The following is a 26,551-nucleotide window of genomic DNA, read 5'->3' on the forward strand; positions in this document are numbered from 1 at the left end:
ATTACCATCTTAACAATGGTAATGGGGATCAGGATTTCTGTCGTTCAGCGAGATGCAGTCGTAAAATGCGACCTCACACAATCCCATCAGTTAGCCACAGGAATTCCGGCACTCCCTGCGGCATTGCCATTTCCTGACGGCTTCCAACAACAAAGTCAATGGGGAAGCTGGCAGGAAGCTGCAAGTCCCAGGCTGCCACCGGGTGTGTGAGGGGCCGGTGCAGTGTGGCATGGTGTGAGCACAGCAGGGCTTGGAGTGGCTGCTGCAGGGTGCATCAAAGAATAGGGAGGCCTGGCATTGAATGGAAAGAAGCTCGGGGGAGACCGCTACCCCTTTCCAACAATTCCTCCCCTTTCGGCGAAGAGATTTTGCAGCAGAGTCAGAAGAGGGTGCTAGAAATGAAGGTACCGGGGTGAAGGAGAGAATTGGGCACTTGTTGAGACTCAAAATACCCTTAAACTGTCAAGCCACTCCTCTAGGGAGGGAGCTGTGCAAGTCTATTGGAAGAATGCTGTTGTAGGAGGCAGCCACTGATGACCTATGCAAACCCAGAGACCCCAGGCAGAAGAGGAAGGTAGGGGAGGGGCAAAGTCAGAAGGGGGCCACTGGTAGGCTGAGCCACGGGCACAGCTTAGTGCCCCAGGGAGGCCTCGTCCCCGAAGTCGGACTGGGCTGCATTCTGAAGAGGGAAGCTTGTCAGAGTATTCATGACTGGGAAGACATGGTAACAAGGTCAGCCAATGAATAGGCGTAGCAACTAAGTCAGCCTATCGGGAGCTGAGACAGACTGGAGCCAGGGCGTGTCTTAGTCTGCAGCTTCTGAGTCTGTAAAGAGAAACTGAAACCAGTGTATGTGTGTGAAGCTCCGAGCTGTGAAGCTATGTGTGTGAACTTGTCTACTGATCTGAGCTGAAATGAAACTGTGACTCTGCTGTTGGTATTGTAAATTTGCTTCATGTATTATATGTATATATAAAGAAGTGAATGAATCCTGCTGCATCAGTCTGCCTGTGTGTGCTTTCTGGATTTAATTTCTGCAACAAACCCTGACAAAGCTTTGTGCTTTGTCGGGGATGCCTGCGATTGAAGCCACGGGCACAGCAGATCGCGGTCGAGCCAAGTTCCTGAACTCGGATTCACACTCTCTGCATGTCATAGCTTGTTAGGACTAAACCTGTTTTTTGGCCTTCAAAATGCGGAAACTATTTTGCATACCAGGCCAGAGTGGTTTCAAATCCATCACACCAAGCAACAAAAAATGACAAGGTGCTCCAAATTTATTTGGGTGACCGAGAAAATTCAACCTTGATGCAACACCTGGCTGCACAGAAAAAAATACTCAAAAACTCCTGGCATAACTGCATAATTTAACCAGAACTCTTCCCCTCTCCACCCCCCCCGCCTCATCCCCGCAAGCAGGATCTACTATGGGGGGATCTCTTTCTTTCTTTCTTTCTTTCTTTCTTTCTTTCTTTCTTTCTTTCTTTCTTTCTTTCTTTCTTTCTTTCTTTCTTTCTTTCTTTCTTTCTTTCTTCCTTCCTTCCTTCCTTCCTTCCTTCCTTCCTTCCTTCCTTCCTTCTTTCTTTTTGTAATATTTTTATTGTACATTTTGCTTCATTTTGTATCACGTTTTCAACTTTCCAACAGTGCTATACTGGTTATATCAGCAATTTTTTACAATAGACATACTATTATACCTCCTAGTTACGACCATTTAACTCTTATTAATACAGTATCATGTTTATATCTATTGTTTCCATGATTCTAATGTAGATCTCTATATATTTATCATTCTATGTATTTTAATTTACACTTTTGTACACTTGCCATAATCTTGTTTAAAATAAGTATTCTCCTATCTATCATTATACTTGTATTTATTTCTGGTTTGTTGACCTTCTTTCATCATTGATTTTCTAATCTTTGCATCTATTATCTAACCAATTATACAATTTGTCCCAGATTGAATAGTATTCTGTTTCTCCTTTGTCTTTAATTTCCATCGTCAACCTGTCCATTTTGGCGCAATCTAATATTTTCTTTACTACCGTTTCCTCTGTGGGTATATTTCCATTTTTCCAATGTTTCCTCTTTTTAAAAAATAGAATAGAATATAATTCTTTATTGGCCAAGTGTGATTGGACACATAAGGAATTTGTCTTGGTGCATATGCTCTCGGTGTACATAGAGAAAAGATACGTTCATCAAGAATCATAAGGTACAACACTTAATGATAATCATAGGGAACAAATAAGCCAATCAAATCATATTAGGAAACAGTCAATATAAATCTTAAGGATACCAGCAACAAGGTTACAGTCATACAGTTATAAATGGGAGGAGATGGGTGATAGGAACATGAGAAGATTAATAGTAATGCCAGACTTAGTAACTAGTTTAAGAGTGTTGAGGGAATTATTTGTTTAGCAGAGTGATGGCGTTCGGGAAGAAACTGTCCTTGTGTCTAGTTGTTCTGGTGTGCACTGCTCTATATACCATCGTTTTGAGGGTAGGAGTTGAAACAGTCTATGTCCAGGATGCGAGGGGTCTGTAGATATTTTCACAGCCCTCTTTTTGACTCGTGCAGTATACAGGTCCTCCATGGAAGCAGGTTGGTAGCCATTGTTTTTTCTGCAGTTCTAATTCAATTTTGTTCATACATAATTCTAGCCGCTGTTATTACACGTAGCATGAAATACTGAATTTTTTTAAATTATATTTCCCTGTTAGTATGCCTAATAGAAATAACTCTGGCTTTAAGTCTTTTTGTTGTTTTACCATTTCCTCTAGTCATTTTTTTTAATCTTTGCCCAGTACTTTTTCTACCGCCAAGGGCAACCGTCTGCACTGTCCCATCTCAGAGAGAGGTGGCCGGGCTCGTTTCAGACTTTGGAGCATTTTCTCCCGCCGAAATAATTTAACACAAAATTACAAGGCAATTTCCTGAAGTCAACCAGAAAGTCCTACCTTGTTTCTGTCATTTGCCTGTCTTTCGTAGCAGGATCTTGCCCTTCTGTAGGACGAGGCTGGCTCCGTTGCTCAACACTTCCTTCTTCAACTTAGAAGAACGTAAGCGGCTCGTCTGGTGAGCTTTTGCTCCGGTTTTGTATCCTAAAGAGGAAACCGAATGATCACCTGTAGCCACCTTGAGTCTCTAATGCCTCCTGGCTAATGGGAGAGCCTGACAATGTTTGTTGTTTAGATGTTAACAGAAAAACACTCTGTGGAGGATAAAACGGGCCTTCCAGAGAACGGAATGGAATGGAATGGAATGGAATAGAATAGAATAGAATAAGGAAATGAATGGAATGGAATGGAATGGAATGGAATGGAATAGAATAGAATAGAATAGAATAGAATAGAATAGAATAGAATAGAATAGAATAGAATAGAATAGAATAGAATAGAATAGAATAGAATAAGGAAATGAATGGAATGGAATGGAATGGAATGGAATGGAGTGGAGTGGAGTGGAGTGGAGTAGAGTAGAGTAGAGTAGAGTAGAATAGAATAGAGAATTAGGAATAAGAATTAGGAATAAGAATAGAATAGAATAGAATAGAATAGAATAGAATAGAATAGAATAGAATAGAATAGAATAGTATAGTATAGAAAATACGGAATAGAATAGAATGGAATGGAATGGAATGGAATGGAATGGAATGGAATGGAATGGAATGGATTGGAATAGAATAGAATAGAATAGAATAGAATAGAATAGAATAGAATAGAATAGAATAGAATAGAATAGAATAGAATAGAATAATAATTGTATTGTCATTTTGAATGTACACTAATCGGCATACATTGAAATGAAATTTCGTTGAATACAGTTCTCAAAGGGTCACCACCTCCAATATACACTACATAAACATGACAAAATAAATAAATACAGCATTATGTATGTACCCGCCTATATTATATGACACAGAGAAACAACACAGTCTAGTTCAGATGTATACATGGACAACGGCGAGAAAAACGAATCTCGCGAGTTTACCAGGCGGATGGCGTAGGGAACAAAGCCGTGACAGAATCTGGTAGCCCTGCTCGGTTCCTCTTTTTCAGCCATACCCACAATTTACCCTAAACTAAGAAACCTGCTGATTGGTATGTCTGGATGCGAATGTCAGGAGATCCTCTGTCAGATCCTAAGGAAGAAGTCGCGGGGGTGGGGTGGGGGATGGGTAAGTGAGAAGGATGCTCGCTCTTCAGATCATCCCTCTTCCAATGCCAGCGAGACTGACGTCCCTCCGGGGCAAAGGCATTTTTCTTGCTGCGTTTGGCCGGTTTCAAACTTCTAACGCCTGCTCTTTTGGCCAGGCAAGTCATCTAAATGGCACCCTGACTCCAACCTCATCCTGGCAGAACTCAGGCTGGATAGACAAGAGCCGGAGCGTAGTTTCAGGGTGCCTGTGAGTCAGCAATCTGCCATCCCTGATGAGGCTGAATCTTAACATTCAAGCAGAAACATGTTTTGGTTCCTTCTAGGGAAAAGGATTTTGTAATGTCACCGGGTAGCATACGCAGGGGTTGCCCAACAGCGTGCATCCCCGCCCAGATATAATCTACAGGGCCTGCTGGATTGAAATTCTCCCACAAGCCATCCGTTTGGTAGAAAAATCAGAGGCATCAGACCAGTGGTGAAATCGTCCGCGGTTTGCCACCGGTACCAGGGCTGGTATTTGCACAGTACCAGGGCTGGTATTTGATCGAAGTATTTCATCTGTCTCTTGCCTTTCTTCTGCCCCTTTGTGCCTCCCCTGGACTCCTTCACCTAAACTTTCAGGGTTCAACTTTACCAGGGATCTATTCACTTCTGCTCGCCCAGAGGACCTCTCGTGAACACCCACAGCCTCCCTCTTCCTTCCTCCGGGTTTATGGCCGTGCAAATCACGCTGAATAATATTTTTACAAGGCTCACCCAAACATGTGAGTCTTGCATACGTCTCAGCTCAGCGAGAATGAAGCTGAGAAGCATGCAAACAAAGAATCCCATCATTTCTTCAGAGTCGGGGGGGGAGGGCGGGGGGAGGAAAAGAGGGGCAGAAAGCTGCATACGAAGAGTCCGTTTACATTAATACGCGGGACAACTTTAAAAACCGAAATTGCTAGATGGGTTGGGGAACTGACATTTAAATCTAAACTTTTTAAGAGTCCAAATATGAAATAAATTGGGGGGGGGAGGGCGGGGAATTGTATATTCAGATGGTTTTTTTTAAATGAAAGAAGATGGCAACCAAAAGAAATGGGATAGAGAAGGGCGTTTTCAACTAGGAGTATGACAGATTTTATTTTCATGGGCTCCAAGATCACCGCAGATGGGGACTGCAGCCAAGGAATTAAAAGACGCTTGCTCCTGGGGAGGAAAGCCATGGCAAATCTAGATAGCACCCTAAAAAGCAGAGACATCACCCTGCCAACAAAAGTGCGTATATTCAAGGCTACAGTTTTCCCAGTTGCAATGGATGGCTGTGAAAGTTGGACCATAAGGAAGGCTGAGGGCCAAAGAATGGAGGCCTTTGAACTCTGGTGCTGGAGAAGACTCCTGTGAGTCCCTTGGACTGCGAGGCCATCCAACCGGTCAGTCCAAGAGGAGATCAATCCTGACTGCTCTTTAGAAGGCCAAGATCCTGAAGAGGAAACTCAAATCCTTTAGCCACCTAATGAGAAGGAAGGACTCCCTGGAGAAGAGCCGAATGCTGGGAACGATGGAGGGCAAAAGAAGAAGGGGACGGCAGAGAAGGAGGTGGCTGGATGGAGTCACCAAAGCAGTCGGCGTGAGCTTCAATGGACTCCAGAGGATGGTAGAGGACAGGAAGGCCTGGAGGAACGTTGTCCATGGGGTTGCGATGGGTCAGACACGACTTTGCAACTAACAACATGATTGCAAGTGCTAAAGCAGGGAGGATATGTTTTTATATCTCTTAAATACATCAAATCATTTATATAGATAATTGCATATGTAACCTGCTGGCTCTTTAAAATGGTATTGTGTAATGTTAAGTGTATTGTATGGTGACAGCTTTCTGCTAAGAGAGAAACAGTGAGAGTAGAGATCATGCAAATTAACACTTGGCAGTGAAAAAAACACCTCCTCTCCTTTTCTCGAAATATCGCACTTCAAAAACATGGTAACCGATCAGGAAAGACAACAACCCAAAAAAAAGATCCTTCACATCACAGATGGAACGGTGGGATTTACTGGCGTGACAAGAGGTCAGGGCTACCGGCTGGTAAGATTTGCACTTTTTATTGCAACACTGTGTAGATAAGCCAAAATGTGTTATTTCCAATATTTTCTACCTACCTCTTAAACAACTATCCAAAGCATTTCAAATCCCGAGAGGAAGAGATGACTGGATCTGATTAAGGCGATCGTAATAAATTCAGAACTTCCATCTTCAGAGGCAATCTACCACTGAACTAATCTGTATTGTGATCAAATAATAGAGATGATTGGGGGGGAGGGGGGGAGACAATTTAGTACTGGCAGATGAGTTTTGTGGCTATTGTAGGAAATTAACTGGCAAGCTAAATGAATCCACCCTGATGAGACTCAGCTTCTAGCACTCTTAATTTGTTAAAAAACAGTCCATAGGTAGCCTCTCTGGAGCCAAACTAGGAAATTCTAGCTTTTTCAAAATGGAAAATTCCCAGGCCATGAACTCAGAAGAAGAGAAAAGTATCTCTTGTGTAGACCTAAGGTGGGCAGGCTGATTTCCTTCCCGCAACTTTTTCATACAGCACCCCTCAGTAAAAAAATAAAATAAAATTGCACAGGTCAATTGCTGGAGTGTCGCAAAAGCCTTGAAAATTCTTTCCATACCACCCTCTAGCCAAATTTTTACTGGAAGGTTCTGCATTACATCACGTAAGAGGAACCTAATTTTTTAGAAGTGAATAATAAGAGATTACTGGTGTCGTTTGGGTACCTGTGAATATAAACGTGCAACGAGAAACTTCTCTACGGGTGAATGAAATGCACTGTATTTCCCTAAGTGACATGTTCCATTTTCTTTTATTATCTTCTTCTTCTTCATTTATTCTTCTTCTTTAACTCTGCTAAACAAATGACTCCCTCAACACTGTCAAACTATTCACTAAGTCTGCATTACTATTACTATTAGTCTTCTCATCGTTCCTATCACCCATCTCCTCCCACTTCTGACTGCACGGCTATAACTTTGTTGCTTGTATCCTTTCGATTTATATTGACTTGTTTCCTAGTATGATTTGATTGCTTATTTGTACCCTATGACTATCATTAAATGTTGTACCTTATGATTCTTGATGAATATATTTTATTTTTTCTTTATGTACACTGAGAGCATATGTACTGAAGACAAATTCCTTGTGTGTCCAATCACACTTGGCCAATAAAGAATTCTATTCCATTCTCTATATTCTACCCTATTCTACTCTACTCTACTCTACTCTATTCCACTCCACTCCACTCCACTCCACTCCACTCTACCTACTATTCTATTCTATTCTATTCTATTCTATTCTATTCTATTCTATTCTATTCTATTCTATTCTATTCTATATAGCCCAACAAGACAGACAGAGACTTCAGAGAATAATTAGAACTGCAGAAAAAACCATGGCTACCAACCTGCCTTCCATTGAGGACCTGTATATTGCACGAGTGAAAAAGAGGGCTGGGAAAATATCTACAGACCCCTCGCATCCTGGACATAAACTGTTTCAACTCCTATCCTCAAAACGACGCTATAGAGCACTGCACACCAGAACAACTAGACACAAGGACAGTTTTTTCCCCGAACGCCATCACTCTGCTTAACAACTAATTCCCTCAACATTGTCAAACTATTCACTAAGTCTGCATGACTATTACTATTAATCTTCTCATCGTTCCTATCACCCATCTCCTCCCACTTACGACTGTATGACTGTAACTTGTTGCCTGTATCTTCACAATTTATATTGATTGTTTCCTAGTATGATTCAATTGCTTATTTGTATCCTATGACTATCATTAAGTGTTGTTCCTTACGATTCTTGATGAATGTATCTTCTCTTTTTATGTACATTGAGAGCGTATACACCAAAGACAAATTCCTTGTGTGTCCAATCACACTTGGCCAAGAATAAAGAAAATAAAGATAAGAACTTCCCTATAGATCTGACTAGCAAAAGATTTGGGGGAGGGGGGGGAGAAAGTACTTGGAGGGTAGAGGGGATCATTAGGCAGAGGGGAAGAAGGGATCCTTGGCTTTGGGAAATTTTTGGGGAAGGGCTTTTTTGATTGCTCTCAGCCTCTTTTATAGGCTTTATATTACAATTTCAGTCCGCACTGCCATGCCAAACTGCAGGGCCTTGTAAGCCAATTTGTGCACTTAAAGGACAAGGTGTCAAAAGGGGGGAAGGCAGCCGGGCCTGCTCTAAGCAGGGCCCTGTTATTGAGCAGGCATTTCCAGTATGAGAGGGGAGCTAATGGTGTGTGTTTCATTTATACTCCCTTTCTGAGTGGGAAAGGAAAGGGAAGGGAAGGGAAGGGAAGGAAGGGGAAAGGAGAGGGAAGGGAGGCGAGGGGAGGGGAAGGGGAGGGGAGGAGAGGGGAAGGGAAAGGGAATGGAAGCGGGAAAGGAAAGGAAAGGAAAGGGAAGGGGAGGGGAGAGGAAGGGAAGGGGGAGGGGAGGAGAGGGGAAGGGAAAGGAAGTGGTAAAGGAAAGGGGAGGGGAGGAGAGGGAAGGGGAGGAGAGGGGAAGGGAAAGGAAGTGGTAAAGGAAAGGGGAGGGGAGGGAAGGGGAGGAGAGGGGAAGGGAAAGGAAGTGGTAAAGGAAAGGGGAGGGGAGGAGAGGGAAGGGGAGGAGAGGGGAAGGGAAAGGAAGTGGTAAAGGAAAGGGGAGGGGAGGGAAGGGGAGGAGAGGGGAAGGGAAAGGAAGTGGTAAAGGAAAGGGAAGGGGAGGGGAGGAGAGGAGAGGAGGAGAGGGAAGGGAGAGGAAGGGGAAGGGGAAGGAAGCGGGAAAGGAAAGGAAAGGGAAGGGAAGTAGAGGAGAGGAGAGGAGAGGGAAGGGAGGGGAAGGGGAAAGGAAAGGAAAGGAAAGGGAAGGAGAGGAGAGGAGAGGGAAGGAAGGGGAAGGGGAAGGGAAGGGGAAAGGAAAGGAAGTGGGAAAGGAAAGGGAAGGGAAGGAGAGGAGAGGGAAGGGAGAGGAAGGGAAGGGGAGGAGAGGGGAAGGGAAGGGAAAGGGAAAGGAAGCGGTAAAGGAAAGGGAAGGGAAGGGAAGGGAAGGAAAAGAGAAAGGGGTCGCTGCGAATTTTGTTGCCGACTAAAGAGAACATAGAGTAAATTCAATATAAATCCCTGTTTTCCGTCCTGGGGTTCTCTGGGGTCTCGCCGCTGGTGCTTTTAACATCTGGCTTCGCTGGAACTAAGGAGCGCCCCGCCCCGTCTCCCCCATCCGTGGCTGGCAAAGCATGCAAAGCAGCCCCTTTCTCTTGCGCTCTGCCCTCCGCGGTGCCACCTCGCGCTTTGATCCTCCAGTTCTCCCTAAAGCCTCGGGGAGATCTTTCGAAGACCCCCCCCCCGCCGGGGGCTCCCTCGGGGAGGGATTGGACGGCCTCCGGAGGCGTGGCCCCGGTGACGTCAGCAGAGGCATGAATGAGCAGAGCGAGAAGTTTCCCACCAGCTCCCATTGAGCTTTTCCGTCCCGTGGCAGCTGGGCTTGGTTGGGTTGGCTCGCGTGAGTCAACTCTCCGGGAAGGGGGAACGCGGGAGGCAGCGGCGGTGGTGGGACCAGCCTACTACGACATGGGCAGCCTGCCGGGGCTCAGCGGGACCCTCCTGGTGCTCCTGCTCCAGACGCTCCGGACCTCCCAGAGCCACGAAGGTAAGAAGCTGCGCGTGGAGCTGCTTCGGGGAGGCTGGAATCGGAGGCGCGGGTGGCGGTCCCTTCTCTCCTCGCCTCTCCCCGTCCGACCTCTCCCGTTCTGGCTAAGCCTCGTTGGGCTTTGGGGCAGGAAGGCAGATCTAGATTCCCCCCCCCTCCCGCATTCCCGGCCTCTGGAACTGAGACTGAAGTTGTCGGGGGCTCCCTCTCTCCCTCCCTTTCTCTCACTCCTGTTATTCTATTCTATTCTCTCTCTCTTTCTCTGTCTCTTTCACTACTTCTCTCTCCCATTCTCTTTTATTCTCTCTCTCACTCTCTCTGTCTCTCTCCCTCTCTCACACACACTCTTTCACTCCTATTCTATTCTCTCTCTCTCTCTCTCTCTCACTCCCTCTCTCCTATTCTATTCTCTCACTCTCTGTCTCTCTCTCACTCCCTCTCACATTCTATTCTCTCACTCCTGTTATTCTATTCTATTCTCTCTCACTCTGTCTCTCACTCTTACACACACTCTCTTTCTCTCACTCCTATTCTATTCTATTCTCTCTCTCTCTCAATCTCTGTCTGTCTCTCTCTCACTCCCTCTCTCTCCTATTCTATTCTCTCACTCTCTGTCTCTCTCTCACTCCCTCTCTCACATTCTATTCTCTCACTCTTGTTATTCTATTCTATTCTCTCACTCTTACACACACTCTTTCTCTCACTCCTATTCTATTCTATTCTCTCTCTCTCTCAATCTCTGTCTCTCTCTCTCTCACTCCCTCTCTCTCCTATTCTATTCTCTCCCTCTCACACACACATTCTATTCTCTCTCCTACTCTCTCTCACACACTCTCTCTCTTACACACACATACACACACTCACTTCTGTTCTATTCACTCTCTCACACACACACACTTTCTCTCACTCTTATTCTATTCACTCACACTCTCTCAAACACTCTCACTCTCTCTCTCATTCACTCTCTCTCTCTCTTTCACACACACACACTCTCTCACTCCTGTTATTCTATTCTACTCTCTCTCACATACACACACTCTCTCTCTCCCTCTCTCTCTCTCACACACACACACACACCGGCGTGAGTCCCAGCCTTCTCGCGATTCGCGCTGCCGAAGCTGCTTTTCTCCCAACCTTGGCAAAGGTTAATCTGTGTTTCCCTTTAGAGCGAAGTTGGGATGCCTGGAGGAAAGAGAGGAAGGGAAGGGGGGTGGGATGGGGTAGGACTGGCATGCCAGATCTCCCGGGAGGGGGGGGGAACGGGGACTGGAGGAGGGTGGTTGGAAGCAGCCAGAAGTTAAAGTAATATGGCCGAGGAAAACCAACCAGCCATAATGCCTTGGCGGCTGTGGTGCCACTTTGCTCCGAAGAGGAGGGTGCAGCAGCAGCAGCTCAGTTCCGGGGCGGCTGGGCAAAGTGGGAATGGCGCCACACAGACACACCCTGAAATGACTGCCTTGTTTTACTTCCAAGGTGTGTCTGAGGAAGCGGGGGGGGGGGGGGGGAGAGAGGCGGAGGCCCAGGATGCAGTTCCACCACCCAACTCCCTCCCCAGAGAGTGTTTGACTTCACATTGCCGGTTGCCCCAAGTGCGGGAAGAATTAGAATAGAATAGAATGAAATACAATAGAATTCTGTATTGGCCAAGTGTGATTGGACACACAAGGAATTTGTCTTCGGTGCATAAGCTCTCAGTGTACATAAAAAGAAGATAACATTCGTCAAGAATCATAAGGTACAATCCTTAATGATAGTCATAGGGTACAAATAAGCAATTAAATCATACTAGGAAACAGATAGATAGATAGATGAAAGAAAGAAAGAAAGAAAGAAAGAAAAAGAAAGGAAGGAAGGAAGGAAGGAAGGAAGAAAGAAAGAAAGAAAGAAAGAAAGAAAGAAAGAAAGAAAGAAAGAAAGAAAGAAAGAAAGAAAGAAAGAAAGAAAGAAAGAAAGAAAGAAAGAAAGAAAGAAAGAAAGAAAGAAAGAAAGAAAGAAAGAAAGAAAGAAAGAAAGAAAGAAAGAAAGAAAGAAGAGAAAGAATTCTTTATTGGCCAAGTGTGATTGGACACACAAGGAATTTGTCTCCGGTGCATAAGCTCTCAGTGTACATAGAAAGACAAGATACATTCGTCAAGAATCATAAGGTGCAACACTTAATGACAGTCATAGGGTACAAATAAGCAATCAAATCATACTAGGAAATAATCAATATAAATCGTAAGGATACAAGCAACAAAGTTACAGTCATACAGTCGTAAGTGGGAGGAGATGGGTGATAGGAACGATGAGAAGATGAATAGTAGTGCAGACTTAAGTGAATAGTTTGACAGTGTTGAGGGAATTATTTGTTGAGCAGAGTGATGGCATTCGGGGGAAAAACTGTCCTTGTGTCCAGTTGTTCTGGAGTGCAGTGCTCTATAGCGTCATTTTGAGGGTGGGAGTTGAAACAGTTTATGTCCAGGATGCGAGGGGTCTGTAGATATTTTCCCAGCCCTCTTTTTGACTCATGCAGTAGACAGGTCCTCCATGGAAGGCAGGTTGGTAGCCATTGTTTTTTTTTTTCTGCCGTTCTAATGATCCTCTGAAGTCTCTGTCTGTCTTGTTGGCTTGTGGAGCCAAACTACACAGTTATAGAAAATTAGAAGGGCCCACACAAACCCCTGGTGTAGCTATCGTTCAACATCACCGGATAGGCGAAACACGGACTTCGTATTGTACTCGGACATGGCCACAGACCGAATAAAACTGCAGAACACTGCAGGGAAAATAATCAGAGGAGTGGGGGCATTTAGAAAAAGTCATGGAAGAAAGGAAAGGGAGACATAAGATATTGACAGGCCCTATGTAGATGGAAACTGCCACCCCCCAGATTTGGGGGGGGGAGCAATCTAGGCTGTTCGAAAGTGTCTCGCCTCATCCTGTGTTTGGGGGTCCTCGAATTGGAGGCAGGTCATTCTCAAAAAGTTTAGGATTTGTGGGTCCTGAAAAGCTTATGAATTAAGCAGCTTTGCACGCTTTGTAGAATCGGGGGTCGTCTCTAACTGAATGTTAGAATTATCTCTATTTTAAAAAAAAACAAACCTGAAGATTGTACCTCTGTACAATTGAAAAATGACATAGGAAGGATATAGTTGTGTGAAATTAAGACCAGCTGCCTGCAATTACTGCAGGTTCAAATCTCCCCAGGCTCAAGGTTGACTCAGCCTTCCATCCTTTCTAAGGTAGGTAAATTGAGGACCCAGTTTGTGGGGGCAATAAGCTGACTTTGTATAAAATATACAAAAAGGATGAAGGCTATTGCTTAGCACATTGTAAGCTGCCCTGAATCTCCGGAGAAGGGCGGCATATAAATCAAATTTAAAAAAAAATAAAAATTACAGGAGGCTTGAGGCCTCTGGTGTCTTTTGAGAGGTGACTTCTTTTCAGGAAGATGGAAAACAGAGAATGGGCTAGAGCAAGGGGTGTGAAACTCAAGGCCGGCAGGGTGCTTAGATCTGACCCCCGGTGCCTCTGCCAGTGAAAATGGAGGTCAGGGTGGGCTCCGTTTTCGCTGGAAGAGGGCTGCAGAAGGCCCTTGCAGGCGAAAACGGAGCATGGGAGCCCGATTTTTTTTTTGGCAGAGCGCTCGGGCCACAGGTGCCCCCCGACACGAGTGATGTCAAGGTGGCCACCTCCACCCCCCCAGACGCGGGGTCAAACACAACCTTGATGCAGCCCTCCGTGATATCGGGTTTGACACCCCCTGGGCTAGAGGGAGAGTTTCTCTCCTTTGGGAAAGTGGGGAGGAATTTTGTATTGAAACCTATGGGGATATAAATGCGATATTGAATGGCCTGTGTCTGAAGCTTTCTGTGAAATGATACGCTTGGGATCCAACCCACATAAGCAAGGAAGCATGATGCGGTCCTGTTGCATTTTCTGCTCTTCGGGCTGACCGCTTGAATTGGAGAAGAAGTGGGGGGGTTCTTCTCGCCCAGATGAGAAAGCAACTGGATTTTATTTTTTTTTTAAATTTGATTTATATCCCGCCCTTCTCCGGAGACTCAGGGCGGCTTACAATGTGCTCAGCAATAGCCTTCATCCTTTTGTATATTTATACAAAGTCAGCTTATTGCCCCCACAAACTGGGTCCTCAATTTACCTACCTTAGAAAGGATGGAAGGCTGAGTTGACCTTGAGCCTTGGCGAGATTCGAAGCTGCAGTAATTGCAGGCAGCTGGTCTTAATAACCAGCTTAATAACAGGGTGCCTTAGACCACTGTACTACCAAGGCTCTTTTGAATGATTTGAAAATCATTGCCAAGGGAGGGGAGGGAATCGTCCCGATTCTGCCACCTGGTTATGTAACTACGGGCCCAGCGATGGTGCCGAGGGTTCAGAGCAGACTGAGCAATAGTCTGGCTGCCATCGAAGGAGGAGGCTGGCTAGGGAAGGGCCCTGAATCAACACCGGGAGAGCCCAGCTGATTGAGCGGCATATCGGAAAGGAAGTGGCTTCGTAGAATAGAATTAGAATAGAATTAAAATAGAGTAGAGGAAGAGAAAGAGGAGAAAGAGGAAGAGAAGGCTCAGAAGCAGCTGTTTTTCCTTCATTATATGAGGGGGGAGCCTCCTGCCACCCACCCCCCCCAGCCTCTCAAATGAGCAGTTCCAAAGTTGAGCCTTTCCTTGCTTAGCAATGCAGGACAGGCTCCTGGGCTGAAATGCTTCTGGGTTCAGGGCAGAAGGTTTTCAAAGATCCAGAAAGGAGGAAACTGGCAAGGTCGCTTCCCAGCCACTTTCCACCTGGCCAAGGCCTCCCAGTCTCGGAAGAGGAGGAGGAGGAGGAGGAGGAGGAGGAGGAGGAGGAGGGGCGGAGGAAAACTTTGAAGCCTTCCAGGGCAGCCCTTCCGCCGAGTGAGCGAGCAAGTCTGGGCTTATCCCTAGAAGGATGACGCCATGTGCCGAATGCCAACATTCAACCCTGTATAGTTTCTCGGGTTCTCCGCATGTCCCATCTCTTGAAGATTGGTGAAATTATCTCTCTCTCTCTCTAAAACAAGCATTGGCTAAATCAAGGCTATATTATAGGAGCAGGTGGCTCAGTGGCTAAGACACTGAGCTTGTCGATCAGAAAGGTCGGCAGTTCAGTGGTTCGAATCCCCTAGTACAGGTCTCCTCCGTGAGCTGGGGTTGGGCTGAATAACCTCCAAGGTCCTTTCCATAACTGTTAAAGCCAGCAACTGGGACCAACCAGGCACCCAAAGAGGGGAGCACGAGATGAGTCCCTCTCGCTAGCTTGCCCTCCTCTTCACAGCCACGGCATGGTCCCCGCTCTCCCTTCGGCCCCAGTTTTGGCCCAGGGAGAGGAAAGGTTGCCTCCGGGAGGTGGGGACGGAGACACACACACCCCCTCCCCCAAAGACAGCCATCTCTCCCAGCTTCCTTGAAGCATCTGGGGTGGCAGCCTGGCAGAGGCGAGAGGCCCTAGTGCTGCTGCTTTGAGAGACTGGAGCTGAGCTTGCCCAGGGAGAACTCCCCCACCCCTCCCCTGTGCAGACCCACAAGGCAGGGGAACCTCTTCCAAACCTCAACTCCGAAGGGCCGTGCTGGGCTTGCAAAAAAAGGCAGGAATGAAGTTAATGAACAGGCAGGAGGGCCGTCTGGCTTCTAATTATGGTGGCGGGCTGGGTTGTGTGTGGGGGGGGGAGCAGGAGGGAGAGATCTGTCCAGTAAGCAGTTCCCCTCCTGGCCCTCTTTTCCAGTCCCGGCTCTTCTCCGAGTCTGGTGTGGCAATAGCAGAACAGGCCCTCCTGCGTTGGCTCTCCCAAAACCGCATCTTCCAACCCGAGACGAGAGGGCGGTGGCGCAAAGAATCGCTCTTCGCATTTCCCTCGTTCCTAAACCTGCCTGCCAAACCTCTCTCGGGGCTGATCTGCAATAATGTTTAGCAGCATTGTGGTGGGATTTGTCTTCCTTCCAGTTTTGCCTAAATTGAATTTATTTCAAATCTCCCAAAAAAAAAACGCAACCGATGACAAAAGGGGGTAGGCGACTGTCTGTGCTCTAATCGGGAGGAACTGTCCTGGGGGCCTCTGAAGCGCTCCATATCAGTTGGGCTGCCAATGGTTGTGCGGCTTCATGCAAAGGCAGATACTGAATTCCTGCCTGCAGCTTTTTCCTGGCAGCTTCTCTAGACTTTTCTCTCTGCCTTCGGACCCCTTTGTTGTTGTCATTAGTTGCGAAGTCGCGTCCGACCCATCGCGACCCCATGGACAACATTCCTCCAGGCCTTCCATCCTCTGGAGCCCATTGAAGCTCATGCCAACTGCTTCTGTGACTCCATCCAGCCACCTCGTTCTCTGCCGAGGCTAAGACACTGAGCTCGTCGATCGAATGGTCGGCAGTTCAGCGGTTCGAATCCCTAGTGCCGCGTAATGGGGTGAGCTCCCGTGACTTGTCCCAGCTTCTGCCAACCTAGCAGTTTGAAAGCACGTAAAAAAAAAAAATGCAAGTAGCAAACTAGGGACCACCTTTGGTGGGAAGGGAACAGCGTTCTGTGCACCTTTGGCATTGAGTCACGCCGGCCACATGACCACGGAGACGTCTTCGGACAGCGCTGGCTCTTCGGCTTTGAAACGGAGATGAGCACCGCCCCCTAGAGTCGGGAATGACTAGCACGCATGTGCGAAGGGAACCTTTACATTCACCTTTAAACCCAGGAACTCCAGAGATTTTCTTTCTTTTTCTTTCTTTCTTTCTTTTTCAAAACAAGTCTTTCTGACCCCTTGTGGTTTGAATTCGAATCCCTCCAATTCTGTAAACTCGGCTGATTGGGGCAAATTGTTGAAAAATGTCCACCTCGGTTGCATTTGTTCAGATGAGGCTGCCAGAATGGCAGCTTCCTTGAGTCTCCCTAATCTCTGGGGTGGGTGGTGGGTGGGGTGGGTGGTGGGTGGGGTGGGTGGGGGGAGGGGGGGGTTTCTCAGGAGGAGAGGCTTCTGCATGTGCTCAGAAGAACTCCCTCTTAGGGCATCAACGTTGTTTTGGCTTGGCCAGTGTTGCGGTATTATTCAAATCATGCAAAAAATAAAAATAAAAATCTAGAGGTTCTTTAAAAGCCAAGACTTTTGATTTGAGGTTTCACCGTTGTCAGGCTCCACTGCAATTCATCCCCAGTGTCACTGACGGGCAAATTCCTCTGAACCGCTTTGCTATGAATCCTTAGCCAGGCGTGGAATTGTGGGCTCTCCCGCCCCACCTCCTCCCGCCCCAGCTTTGCATGGAATTGAAAAACAGGCAGTTTAAAAAAAAAAAAAATCTGCACGCTTGTAAGAAGAGGGTGAAGTTTAAAATTAACTCTGGAAGTTGGTGGGAAAGAAAAGCTGTTCCAGATGTTGCTTACAGGCACTCTGGGAAGGAGATTGTGATTTTTTAAGCTCCTCTCCCTGATTTATACGAGGGTCAGGAATTGAAACCAACATACAGAGCTAGATTGAAAGGGGGGGGCTGGAAGGTGGGGTGGATTGAAGCCCAGGCCTGACTGACCCAAAAGTTCACAGGGTGTCTCTCACTGGCTCCCTCGTGGAGGCTGCTCAACCTCCCATAGGGCTACTGGGAGGGCGAACCAGTAGTAAAAAAAAAAAACAAGCTACCAGTTGGTCCCAACGATCAGCTGTGCCGTGCGATTTCCAACAATCAGCTGTATTTCCAATGATCAGCTGTATTTCCAACGATCAGCTGTGCTGCATGATTTATATTCGCTAGAAAGTAGGAAAGCATGCCCGGGCAGCGAACTTGTGGCAAACCGCGGAGGATTTCACCACTGGGTCGGATGTCCACCTGCTGCGGGGCGCGGCGCGGCACCCCTTTTTTGAAACGTGCAGCAGCCTCGTTCTTAGACGAGGAAGTGTCCCTTGGGCGGTCTGTGATACGGAAGAGACTTTTAATGCACGCAAAGCCTCACCTTCTATACCCCTGACAATCGGCTTAGTCACCTTTTGTCTCTCCCAAGACTCTCCCAGCGCTCGGGTCAAAAAGCAAAGATTCGAAGATGACACATATCAAGGTAACATGGCGGCAAGCCAGAATTAAACCGCCTTTGGCTCTTCCAAGGGCCCCCTCTGCTGCCAGGAGCCCGTAGAGGAGAGGAAAGAGTCATAGGGAACAGGATACTCCATGGCTCGGATCTTGGGACAGGTGGGGAATGAAGGTTCAGAGCAGTTACTGCAAAATGTATTTCATGCACCTCTGTAACTGTCTGGTTTGGTTCTGCAACCCAACAAGACAGACACAGACTTCAGAGGATAATTGGAACTGCAGAAAAAACAATTACTACCAACCTGCCTTCCATTGAGAATCTGTCTACTGCACGCGTCAAAAAGAGGGTTGTGAAAATATTGACAGACCCCCTCACATGCTGGACATAAGTTGTTTCAACTCCTACCCTCAAAACGATGCTATAGGGCACTGCACATCAAGACAACTAGACACAAGAACAGGAAAGAGAGAGAAAGGAAAGGAAAGGAAAGGAAAGGAAAGGGAAGGGAAGGGAAGGGAAGGGAAGGGAAGGGAAGGGAAGGGAAGGGAAGGGAAGGGAAGGGAAGGGAAGGGAAGGGAAGGGAAGGGAAGGGGAAGGGAAGGGAAGGGAAGGGAAGAAGGAAGGAAGGGAAGGAAGGAAGGAGAGAGAGACAGAGAGAAAGAAGGAAGGAAGGAAGGAAGGAAGGAAGGAAGGAAGGAAGGAAGGAAAGAAAGAAAGAAAGAAAGAAAGAAAGAAAGAAAGAAAGAAAGAAAGAAAGAAAGAAAGAAAGAAAGAAAGAAAGAAAGAAAGAAAGAAAGAAAGAAAGAAAGAAAGAAAGAAAGAAAGAAAGAAAGAAAGAAAGAAAGAAAGACTAACTCTTCTGGCCAGGTCTTTTCAGCTCATAGGAAACTTGCTCTGGTTTTTTGGTTCTTGTTTTTGATTTCACGCCATGAGGCTGCGATAACAAATCTCAAAGCATGCTCATCCCACGGGCAGCCACTTTTTCTTGGATCTTAAAAGTAGGTAGGGATTTCTTAAAGGGTTGCACAATGGAGGGACTTGAGACTAAGCTCGGACAGATTTATTTAAACTTTAAACTGACTGCCCCCCCTCCCCCCGGACATTCTTGGGAGGAAAACATACACACAATCTAAACATTTCAAGCCTCACCAGGGTTGTTTAAACAAGTATGTTTTGCACCGCACAACGAGAAGGAGAATAGCTACTATTGTTGTGCACACAGGTGTGAGTGACAGCGTACAGTGGGTTTCGGACTAAAATGTGTTCTAAGCTGAAATAGATGTCGGACGTTCTGAAAAATTTTGATCATAGATGAAAATCATTCCAAATAGTTCTCTTTTCCCTAAGATCAGTTTTGTTTTGTTTTTGCAACCCCAGAGGGGGGAAAACATGCCCCTCCCTCTTTGTCCCGACAGAGGGGATGGAATCTTATTCTACAGGCAACAACTCTGCTTCTAGGATTTTCCCAGGGTGCCTCACTTATATAAGCCAGACTTCCAGCATATTCTAACCCAGGGGTCGGCAACCTTAAACACTCAGAGAACCATTTGGACCCATTTCCCACAGAAAAGAAAACACCGGGAGCCACAAAACTCTTCTCGTGCCTGACTATTTCCTGAGCAGCCACAAAACTAGCCTACGTAGTTGAATTAAACGTTCTGTTTTCTTCTGAAGCTTTTCTTCTCTTGGATTTATCTATGGTTGGCCTACCGGGGGTTGAAAAGCTCAATAAATTGCATGCCGGCGGGTGTCGCACACTGGCAGTTGTGAGGCATATTTTGTGTCACGGAGCCGCAGCAGAGGAGTGAAAGAGCCACATGCGGCTCCAGAGCTGCGGGTTGCTGACCCTTGTTCTAACCGAACGTTGTTGCTCATTTTACGTTGGAATATTTTAAGAACGTTTTGTTATTGAAGGATTCCTTTTGCTGGCTCTCCTCTAACTAAGCTCTCCTCTGTTGGATGGTTAGCATTAATTGCTCCCCTTAGGACTCTACACAGCCGCCGCCAGGAGATTAAGAGACCCCTTCTACTTGCTCCATTGTGTTCTCAATCTTACTTGGGTGTCCAATCACACTGGGCCAATAAACTTCTATTCTATTCTATTCTATTCTATTCTATCCTATCCTATCCTATCCTATCCTATCCTATCCTATCCTATCCTATCCTATCCCTATCCCTATTCTATTCTATTCCCCGCCCCCCAAAAAAGTGGGTGGAAATGTCTGTGCGTCTTATAGAGCAAATATGGGCCCATTTTTGGTCTCCCAAACCCTGTGCACGTCCTGTTTTTGCCCTCCCCAGCGTCCAGAAGCACTCTGCAGGCCAAAAATGGGCCCGTTTTTGGCCTCCGGAGGTCCCGTTTTTGCCCTGGCATTTCAGCTTCCCTGGCGTCGGGGAGGCTAAAAACGGGACGCGCGGAGGCCAAAAACTCCCCCCCCCCTTGTTTTCCTTCTCTAAACCTAGGTGCGTCATATGGTCCGGTGTGTCTTATAATCCGAAAAATACGGTGAATCCTGTGGGCATAGCCACTGACCTGATGTGGCAAGCGCATGCATAGAAATAGGTGACTCGGGGAGAAAATTAACCTTTTCCTATTGAGCATTCTGCTCCCAGGGATTAGCCGCTGGCACAACACCTGCCTCCCTTAATAGTTAAGGGGCATCTGTTCGGAAGAGCAAATGGCATTCAATGCTCTTTACTTAAGAACCTACCTGGAGCAGGGGTGAAATCTACTTACATTCCCAACCGGTTTGGAAGTGCACGTGTGCTTGGACCCTTTGCGCATACGTAAACCCTTCTGTGCATGCGCAGAGGCTAAAAAAACAGGTTACTTCCTGGTTAAATCCAGGAATTAATGACGACCGGGTGGATGGGCGGAGCCTCGCGCTGCCATCGCTACCGGTTCTCCGAACTACCGGTCACCATCGCTACTGGGAGCATTTCACCCCTGATCTGGAGGTTTTAAGTCTTTGCATCTCCCTGCTCCTGCCCAAGCCATCCTCAGTTCCTCCTTGGGGGGACGGAGCTTCACTTCTCTCGGGGCAAGGGAAGGTGATAGGTTTGGAGGTTGTCTGCCAGGACTTTTTCTGTGCTGCCCTGCTGTGCCAGAGGAAAGCTGCAGCTGTAAAAATCGTCTTTCTCCAACCTGAGCTCTTGGGTGCATTTTTAGAGCTTTAAAGATTTCCTATTATTTTCCCACAGTTTGAAGGGCTTATGGGGCTCAGGTGATACTGTCTAAAAGGCATCTTTTAAAAGGCGCACGTCTCCTTTTTCTTCTAGTCGTCCTGCTGGATTTTGCCAAGGCTCAGGGGGATCTCGGATGGCTCAATCATCCCTATGGAAAAGGGGTAAGTTCCAGCTCTTTCTTGCAAAATAGTCTAGAAAAAAAAGCTTGCTTTCAGCGTTAATTCGATTTTTGGAGGGCGGAAAGCATAACAAGCTTCTGCTTAAAATATTTGTTTTCATGTTTTAAAAAGGGAACAAATACTCTTCTGGGGGCAACAGAGACCCTTCCGGGAAGTAGGATGAGGTAGGAGAGGAGGAAGGAGAAAGTAGGAGAGAGAGGAGGGAGGGAAGGAAAAGAGGAGAAGAAGAAGGGTTGTTGCGAAATGAGGGAAGAAAAGGGTAGAAGGGCAACTCCGAATGTAAATTAAAATGCCTTATTTTAATGCTTTAAGGAAAACATGTATATGTAGGATTAATTATGTATAAGAAAATGTACATTTTATGTTATGTGTATAAGAAAACTGAAAAAGTTTTCAAAAAAGAAAAAAGAAAGAAATAACTCTTTCACTGCAGGGTCTAGATGGAGAGTAACATTAGCAGGGTGAAGAAGGTTGAACTGAAAAAAGATTTCTCCATCGGATTAAAAGAGTACAATTATAGGATACTGCTAAACTAATTGGGTTTTGAAAGGATGGGCAAATGGGAAAAAAGAGGCCAAAATGAAATAGTTCTGGGAAGCACAGCTCTAAACTTAAGAAAGCCAGGGAAATCCATCTAGGTTCTTTGTTGTCACTAACCAAAGGGACGCGGCTAAGACGCTGAGCTTGTCAATCAGAAAGGTTGGCAGTTCAGCGGTTCAAATCCCTAGTGCCGTATAACGGGGTGAGCTCCCGTGATTTGTCCCAGCTTCTGCCAACCTAGCGGTTTGAAAGCACGTAAAAAAGGCAAGTAGAAAAATAGGGACCACCTTTGGTGGGAAGGTAACAGCCTTCCGTGCGCCTTTAGCGTTGAGTCATGCCGGCCACATAACCACGGAGATGTCTTCGGACAGTGCTGGCTCTTCGGCTTTGAAACGGAGATGAGCACCGCCCCCTAGAGTCGGGAACGACTAGCACATATGTGCAAGGGAAATCTTTACCTTTACCTAGCCACAGTTGACAATGTGAGATTAGATGGATGTAGATTAGGAGATTTATTATTAGAATTGGCTGTGACGGCCCAGAGCGAGGAGTTTTGTGGCTGTGGACTGTGTTAAAAGCAACACCTTGATGTCTTCTCCCTCCCTCCCTCCACCAGTGGGATCTTCTTCAGAACGTCATGAACGAATCCCTCATCTACATTTACTCAGTCTGCAACGTGCAGGAAGGCGATCAGGATAACTGGCTGAGGACCAACTGGATCTACCGAGGGGAAGCCCAGCGTATCTTCATTGAAATCCAATTCACCGTCCGGGATTGCAACACCTTTTCCCCTGGGACAGGCACCTGCAAGGAGACTTTCAACCTCTTCTACGCGGAGTCGGACGTCGACTACGGCATCAATTTCCAGAAGCGCCAGTTCCAAAAGATTGCCACGATCGCCCCCGACGAGATCACCTTGTTGGAAGACTTCACCACCCGCAACGTGAAGATCAACGTGGAGGTGCGATCGGTCGGGCCCCTCACCCGGAAGGGCTTCTACGTGGCCTTCCAGGACATCGGAGCCTGCGTGGCACTGCTCTCCGTCCGAATCTACTACAAGAAGTGTCCCGGCGTCTTCCGCAATATGGCCAGCTTCCCGGAAACCATTGCCGGGGCCGATTCGCAAGTCCTGGCCAAGGTGCCTGGCACTTGTGTTGCAGAGGCCGTGGCCACCGAGGAACCCTTCATGCACTGCAACTCAGACGGAGAGTGGCTGGTGCCTATTGGCGAGTGCCTTTGCCGAGAAGGGTACGAAAAAGACGGGGACAGCTGCAGAGGTAAGTCAACCGCGACGCTCCCTCCGGCTTCGTTGACTGAATTTCTAGCCTGCCAGCCACTCAATAAACAACCATTTTAAAAAGTTGAGGAGGGGAAATGAAGTCAGTTCCGGCTTCTATGAAAGCGAAGCAACGGGCCGATTCTAGGACAGTGATGTTTTAACTTTTTTGGTGCCGAGTGCCAAAAGCGTGCACACACGTGTGCAAATGCATGAACGTGTGTCCGGATCCACAAAATGCAATGCAAGTGCCCCACTCTTTGAGTGTTTAAGGTAGCAGACCCCTGACCTAGCCCCTTATTCTGGGAGAGCATCTAATATCCAAGGAGGGGGGATATGCCATGGCTTTGCCTTTCCTGGGGTGAAATAAGGGGGCTCCAGGACAGAGCCTGGCCTTGGAACTGACCATCGGGAAGCGTTTGCAGCTGGATGCCTGGCAGGAGAGGAAGCACGGGGCTCCCTTGCGGCCCCTCCCCAGGTGCGGTGTGGGAAGCCGAGCAGGTGTGCTTCGGCCCTCCAGGAACCGCTGGAGAACCAGCCGATCCCTTCCCGCCGAGCTCCCTCCCTAGAGAGACACCCTCTGTCTCCTGGCTGGGGTGTGCCGTCTCTCGCTCAGTTCCTGCTCGACAAGAAGAACAGCCGGATGGCAGGGAGACCTCAGATCGTGCAGGCACCTGGCAGAGCCAGTGAGGCCTTCTGACAGGATGGGGTTTTTTTCCCCCCATGCTTCAGAAGCTACGGCTGGGTGCCGTGCAGAAGCTGCGCAGCTCCACTCTGTCTGTGCTACCTTCCCCTCTGCGTTTCACATTGGCAGGCAGACCCAATCTCTCTTAGGTTAGGATTCAATCACGGGGCCTGACAAAGCCAGTTGATGTCTCCTTCCTTCGATAGGTAGAATGTTCCAGCCAGTATGTTGTATAAAGCAAGCCTAGTCCCTAAGCAGGGAGGAGGTGCCTAGGCGCACAAGGAGGCTGAGACAAGCAGATTGTGCTTCAGGAATGTGCCTGGAGTTTGGAGAGAGATACGGAGCTCTCTCAAGGTTACAGAGCCCTCTTGAGCACACACAGACTTTCCAACAGACTCCCCCCCCCTTCTTTTCCTGTTCGCTATGGGGCTTATCTGATAAGCCATTATCATACTTCTCTCCCGCCTGACACCAGTCCCGTTTGGCCCCTGATAACCAGTGTCGCCAGGGCCCAAATGTGGAGGCGGTCCTGGGTTTTTAAGCCAGTCTTATTGGAACTCGGGTGCCCTCCGAAGTGGCTAGGCCAAAGCTTCCCTTTAAGCCCAACTTGCTTGCAGAGGGTAAATCCTTCTTCCGTTCTAGCACTGATGAGGATGCCTAGTTGGGTCTTGAAACGTCTGCAAGGAAACCACCGAGCTCAGAGAGTACCAAGGAGCCCTCATTTCAGCTCTGAGCTACAAATGTTTTCCTTTCTTGATCTCCAAGGATCCTTTGTGGGGGGGGGAGATCCTTCCCAAGGAAATTCCAAAGGGGAGGGGAAATGACACACCAGATTTTATTTGCGTTTCCTCAAGGCCCACTTCCAGGTGCCTCACCTCTAAAGTGCCTCTCTTGCTAGGGTTTCAGCAAGTTCTCACAGTCCGTGGTCATGTAGAAGGGGATGTGATACTTTCCCCTCAAAACCCGTTCTCTTGCAGCTCCTGCAAAAGGAAAAGACTGCACAGCAATGTGCCTGCTTGAGCGCTCCTTCAAGAGCCACTCCTCCTCTAAATGTCCCATCTGGGCCCTCCATCCTATCCAGGAGCCTGCTCTGGATGGATGCATAATGCATAAATTTCACCCACAGCCAAGGGTGAAATTCAGCCGGTTCTCTCCGGCTCAGGGAGAACTGGTAGCAGTGGCAGCTGTGGAAGTCTCCGCCCACCTGCGCGGACGTCATGACGTCCCTTTTTTGGTGATATTTTCTTCTAGAATGGTACTCGAGCAGCCCCAATTTTCTATTTATATATATCTTCATTTCAAATTATTTTTTGTTTAATAATTACATCTATTTTATCATTCATGTACTTTTATACTAACACTTTTTCTCTTTCCTCCCCTTCCCCCTTTTCCATTTACCCAGGCGTCATCTGAGTTTCTATTCTTTTTATTGTCTTTTCTCTTATTTGTCTTTTCCCTATCCACTTCCTCACTCTATCTTTATTTATATTTCTTTTCTAACCAATCATTAAAATTTTCCCATGTCTTGAAATACATCGATTCCTCTTTATCTTTTATTCTCAATGTTAATCTGTTCATTTCTACACATTCTAAAATTTTCTTTATTATCTCTGGGATTTTGTCTGCTTTCCAGTTTTTTTTGCAAAAACTATTCTAGCCACTGTTATTTTGTGAATAGTCAAATATATATCTTCTTTACTATATTTCTCTGGTAGTATTCCCAATAAGAATATCTCTAGTCTTAGCTCTGTTCGTTGCTGTAGCATTTCTTCTAACCATATTGGTATTTTAGATTGTTCTTTGCGAACAGCTTTGAAGAATTGAGGAAAAGGAACTTACTCTTCCCATCACCCACCTCCCTCTCTCTCCAACAGGCTGGCACACCTTCCTCTTTGCTAGTTTTGTGGCTGCTCAAAAAATAGTCAGGCACGGGAAGGTTTTTGTGGCTCCCAGTGTTTTCTTTTCTGTGGGAAATGGCTCTTTGAGTGCTTAAGGTTGCAGACCCCGGTTTAGAGTTTACCTCCACTATTCCTACAAAATCTGGGCTGCAGACTGTGGCTGGCCTTTTCTGTATTCCTTGGCTGCTGTTTGCAACCATCCAGATTTTGGTAGCCTCATTTGGTAGCTCTACCTACCTGCTAATTTAATTCAAATATTAGAATTGTCCCACTGGATTTCAGTTTGGCTATGATGTCACGTAGCAGGCATTAGAGGAATAATCAATACAATAAGCGAAGCTTTAGACCTGTGATTGGCGTTGCGTGAATCTCCCTCTTGAATGTTAAAATACAAATTTTGAATTCTGACCAATCCAAGGGTGGAGTGGCTGGAACAGACAGCTTGCATTCTGAGTAAGAGTTTTTAGGAGATCTATACCGCTGAAAGACTCCGCAGACGATAACGTACGGTCGCAGTCAGTTCAGCAACATCCTGACTATCCATTATAACCGCCACTCCCAGTTAATACCAAGGAAGCAGCTGCTGGCACACCTGCCTGGGAAGCCCAAGGCAAGGCCTCAACATGCCTTCTAATTGCACATGGCCCCCCTTTGGCCCCCGAGGCACAGAGAGAAGTCTTCGCTAAGGTGGGGGTGGAAGAGGGTGGCCCTGTTCCAGTTTTAAGATGCGCCCAGAATGCTTCACCCTGTGCCAAACTCCGCTTCGCTGCTGCACAGGTCCAGACAAAAGCTGGGCCCTCTGGCCCACCGTTACAGTTAAAAAGACACACACATTTGCCCTTTGGGTTCGTGATTCGAGGATGTGCCATAGATGCTTCTAGGAACATCAACAAATCCTAAGTACCTATGTT

At 46.9% G+C, this 26,551-nt stretch overlaps 2 protein-coding genes across 3 annotated transcripts in view; one reads left to right on the top strand and one right to left on the bottom strand.

Moving 5' to 3' along the window:
• Nucleotides 1-1,579: 1,579 nt before the first annotated feature.
• LOC117654732 (uncharacterized) overlaps nt 1,580-26,551 on the bottom strand; it is a 68,746-nt gene continuing 43,774 nt past the window's right edge. For both annotated transcript variants that reach the window (XR_015729944.1, XR_004588381.3), the window contains one exon: nt 1,580-3,111. The gene's annotated coding sequence lies outside the window, so the exon portion shown is untranslated. The remainder of the gene's footprint in view (nt 3,112-26,551) is intronic.
• EPHA2 (EPH receptor A2) overlaps nt 9,607-26,551 on the top strand; it is a 37,842-nt gene continuing 20,897 nt past the window's right edge. The window contains exons 1-3 of the mRNA XM_034401585.3: nt 9,607-9,857; nt 21,156-21,223; nt 22,398-23,058. Coding sequence (XP_034257476.3) covers nt 9,629-9,857; nt 21,156-21,223; nt 22,398-23,058 — 958 coding nt within the window. The 5' untranslated portion in view covers nt 9,607-9,628. The remainder of the gene's footprint in view (nt 9,858-21,155; nt 21,224-22,397; nt 23,059-26,551) is intronic.

Source organism: Pantherophis guttatus, chromosome 15 (genome assembly GCF_059756535.1).
Source record: "Pantherophis guttatus breed Tessera chromosome 15, ASM5975653v1, whole genome shotgun sequence".
In the NCBI taxonomy this organism is placed as follows: domain Eukaryota; kingdom Metazoa; phylum Chordata; class Lepidosauria; order Squamata; family Colubridae; genus Pantherophis; species Pantherophis guttatus.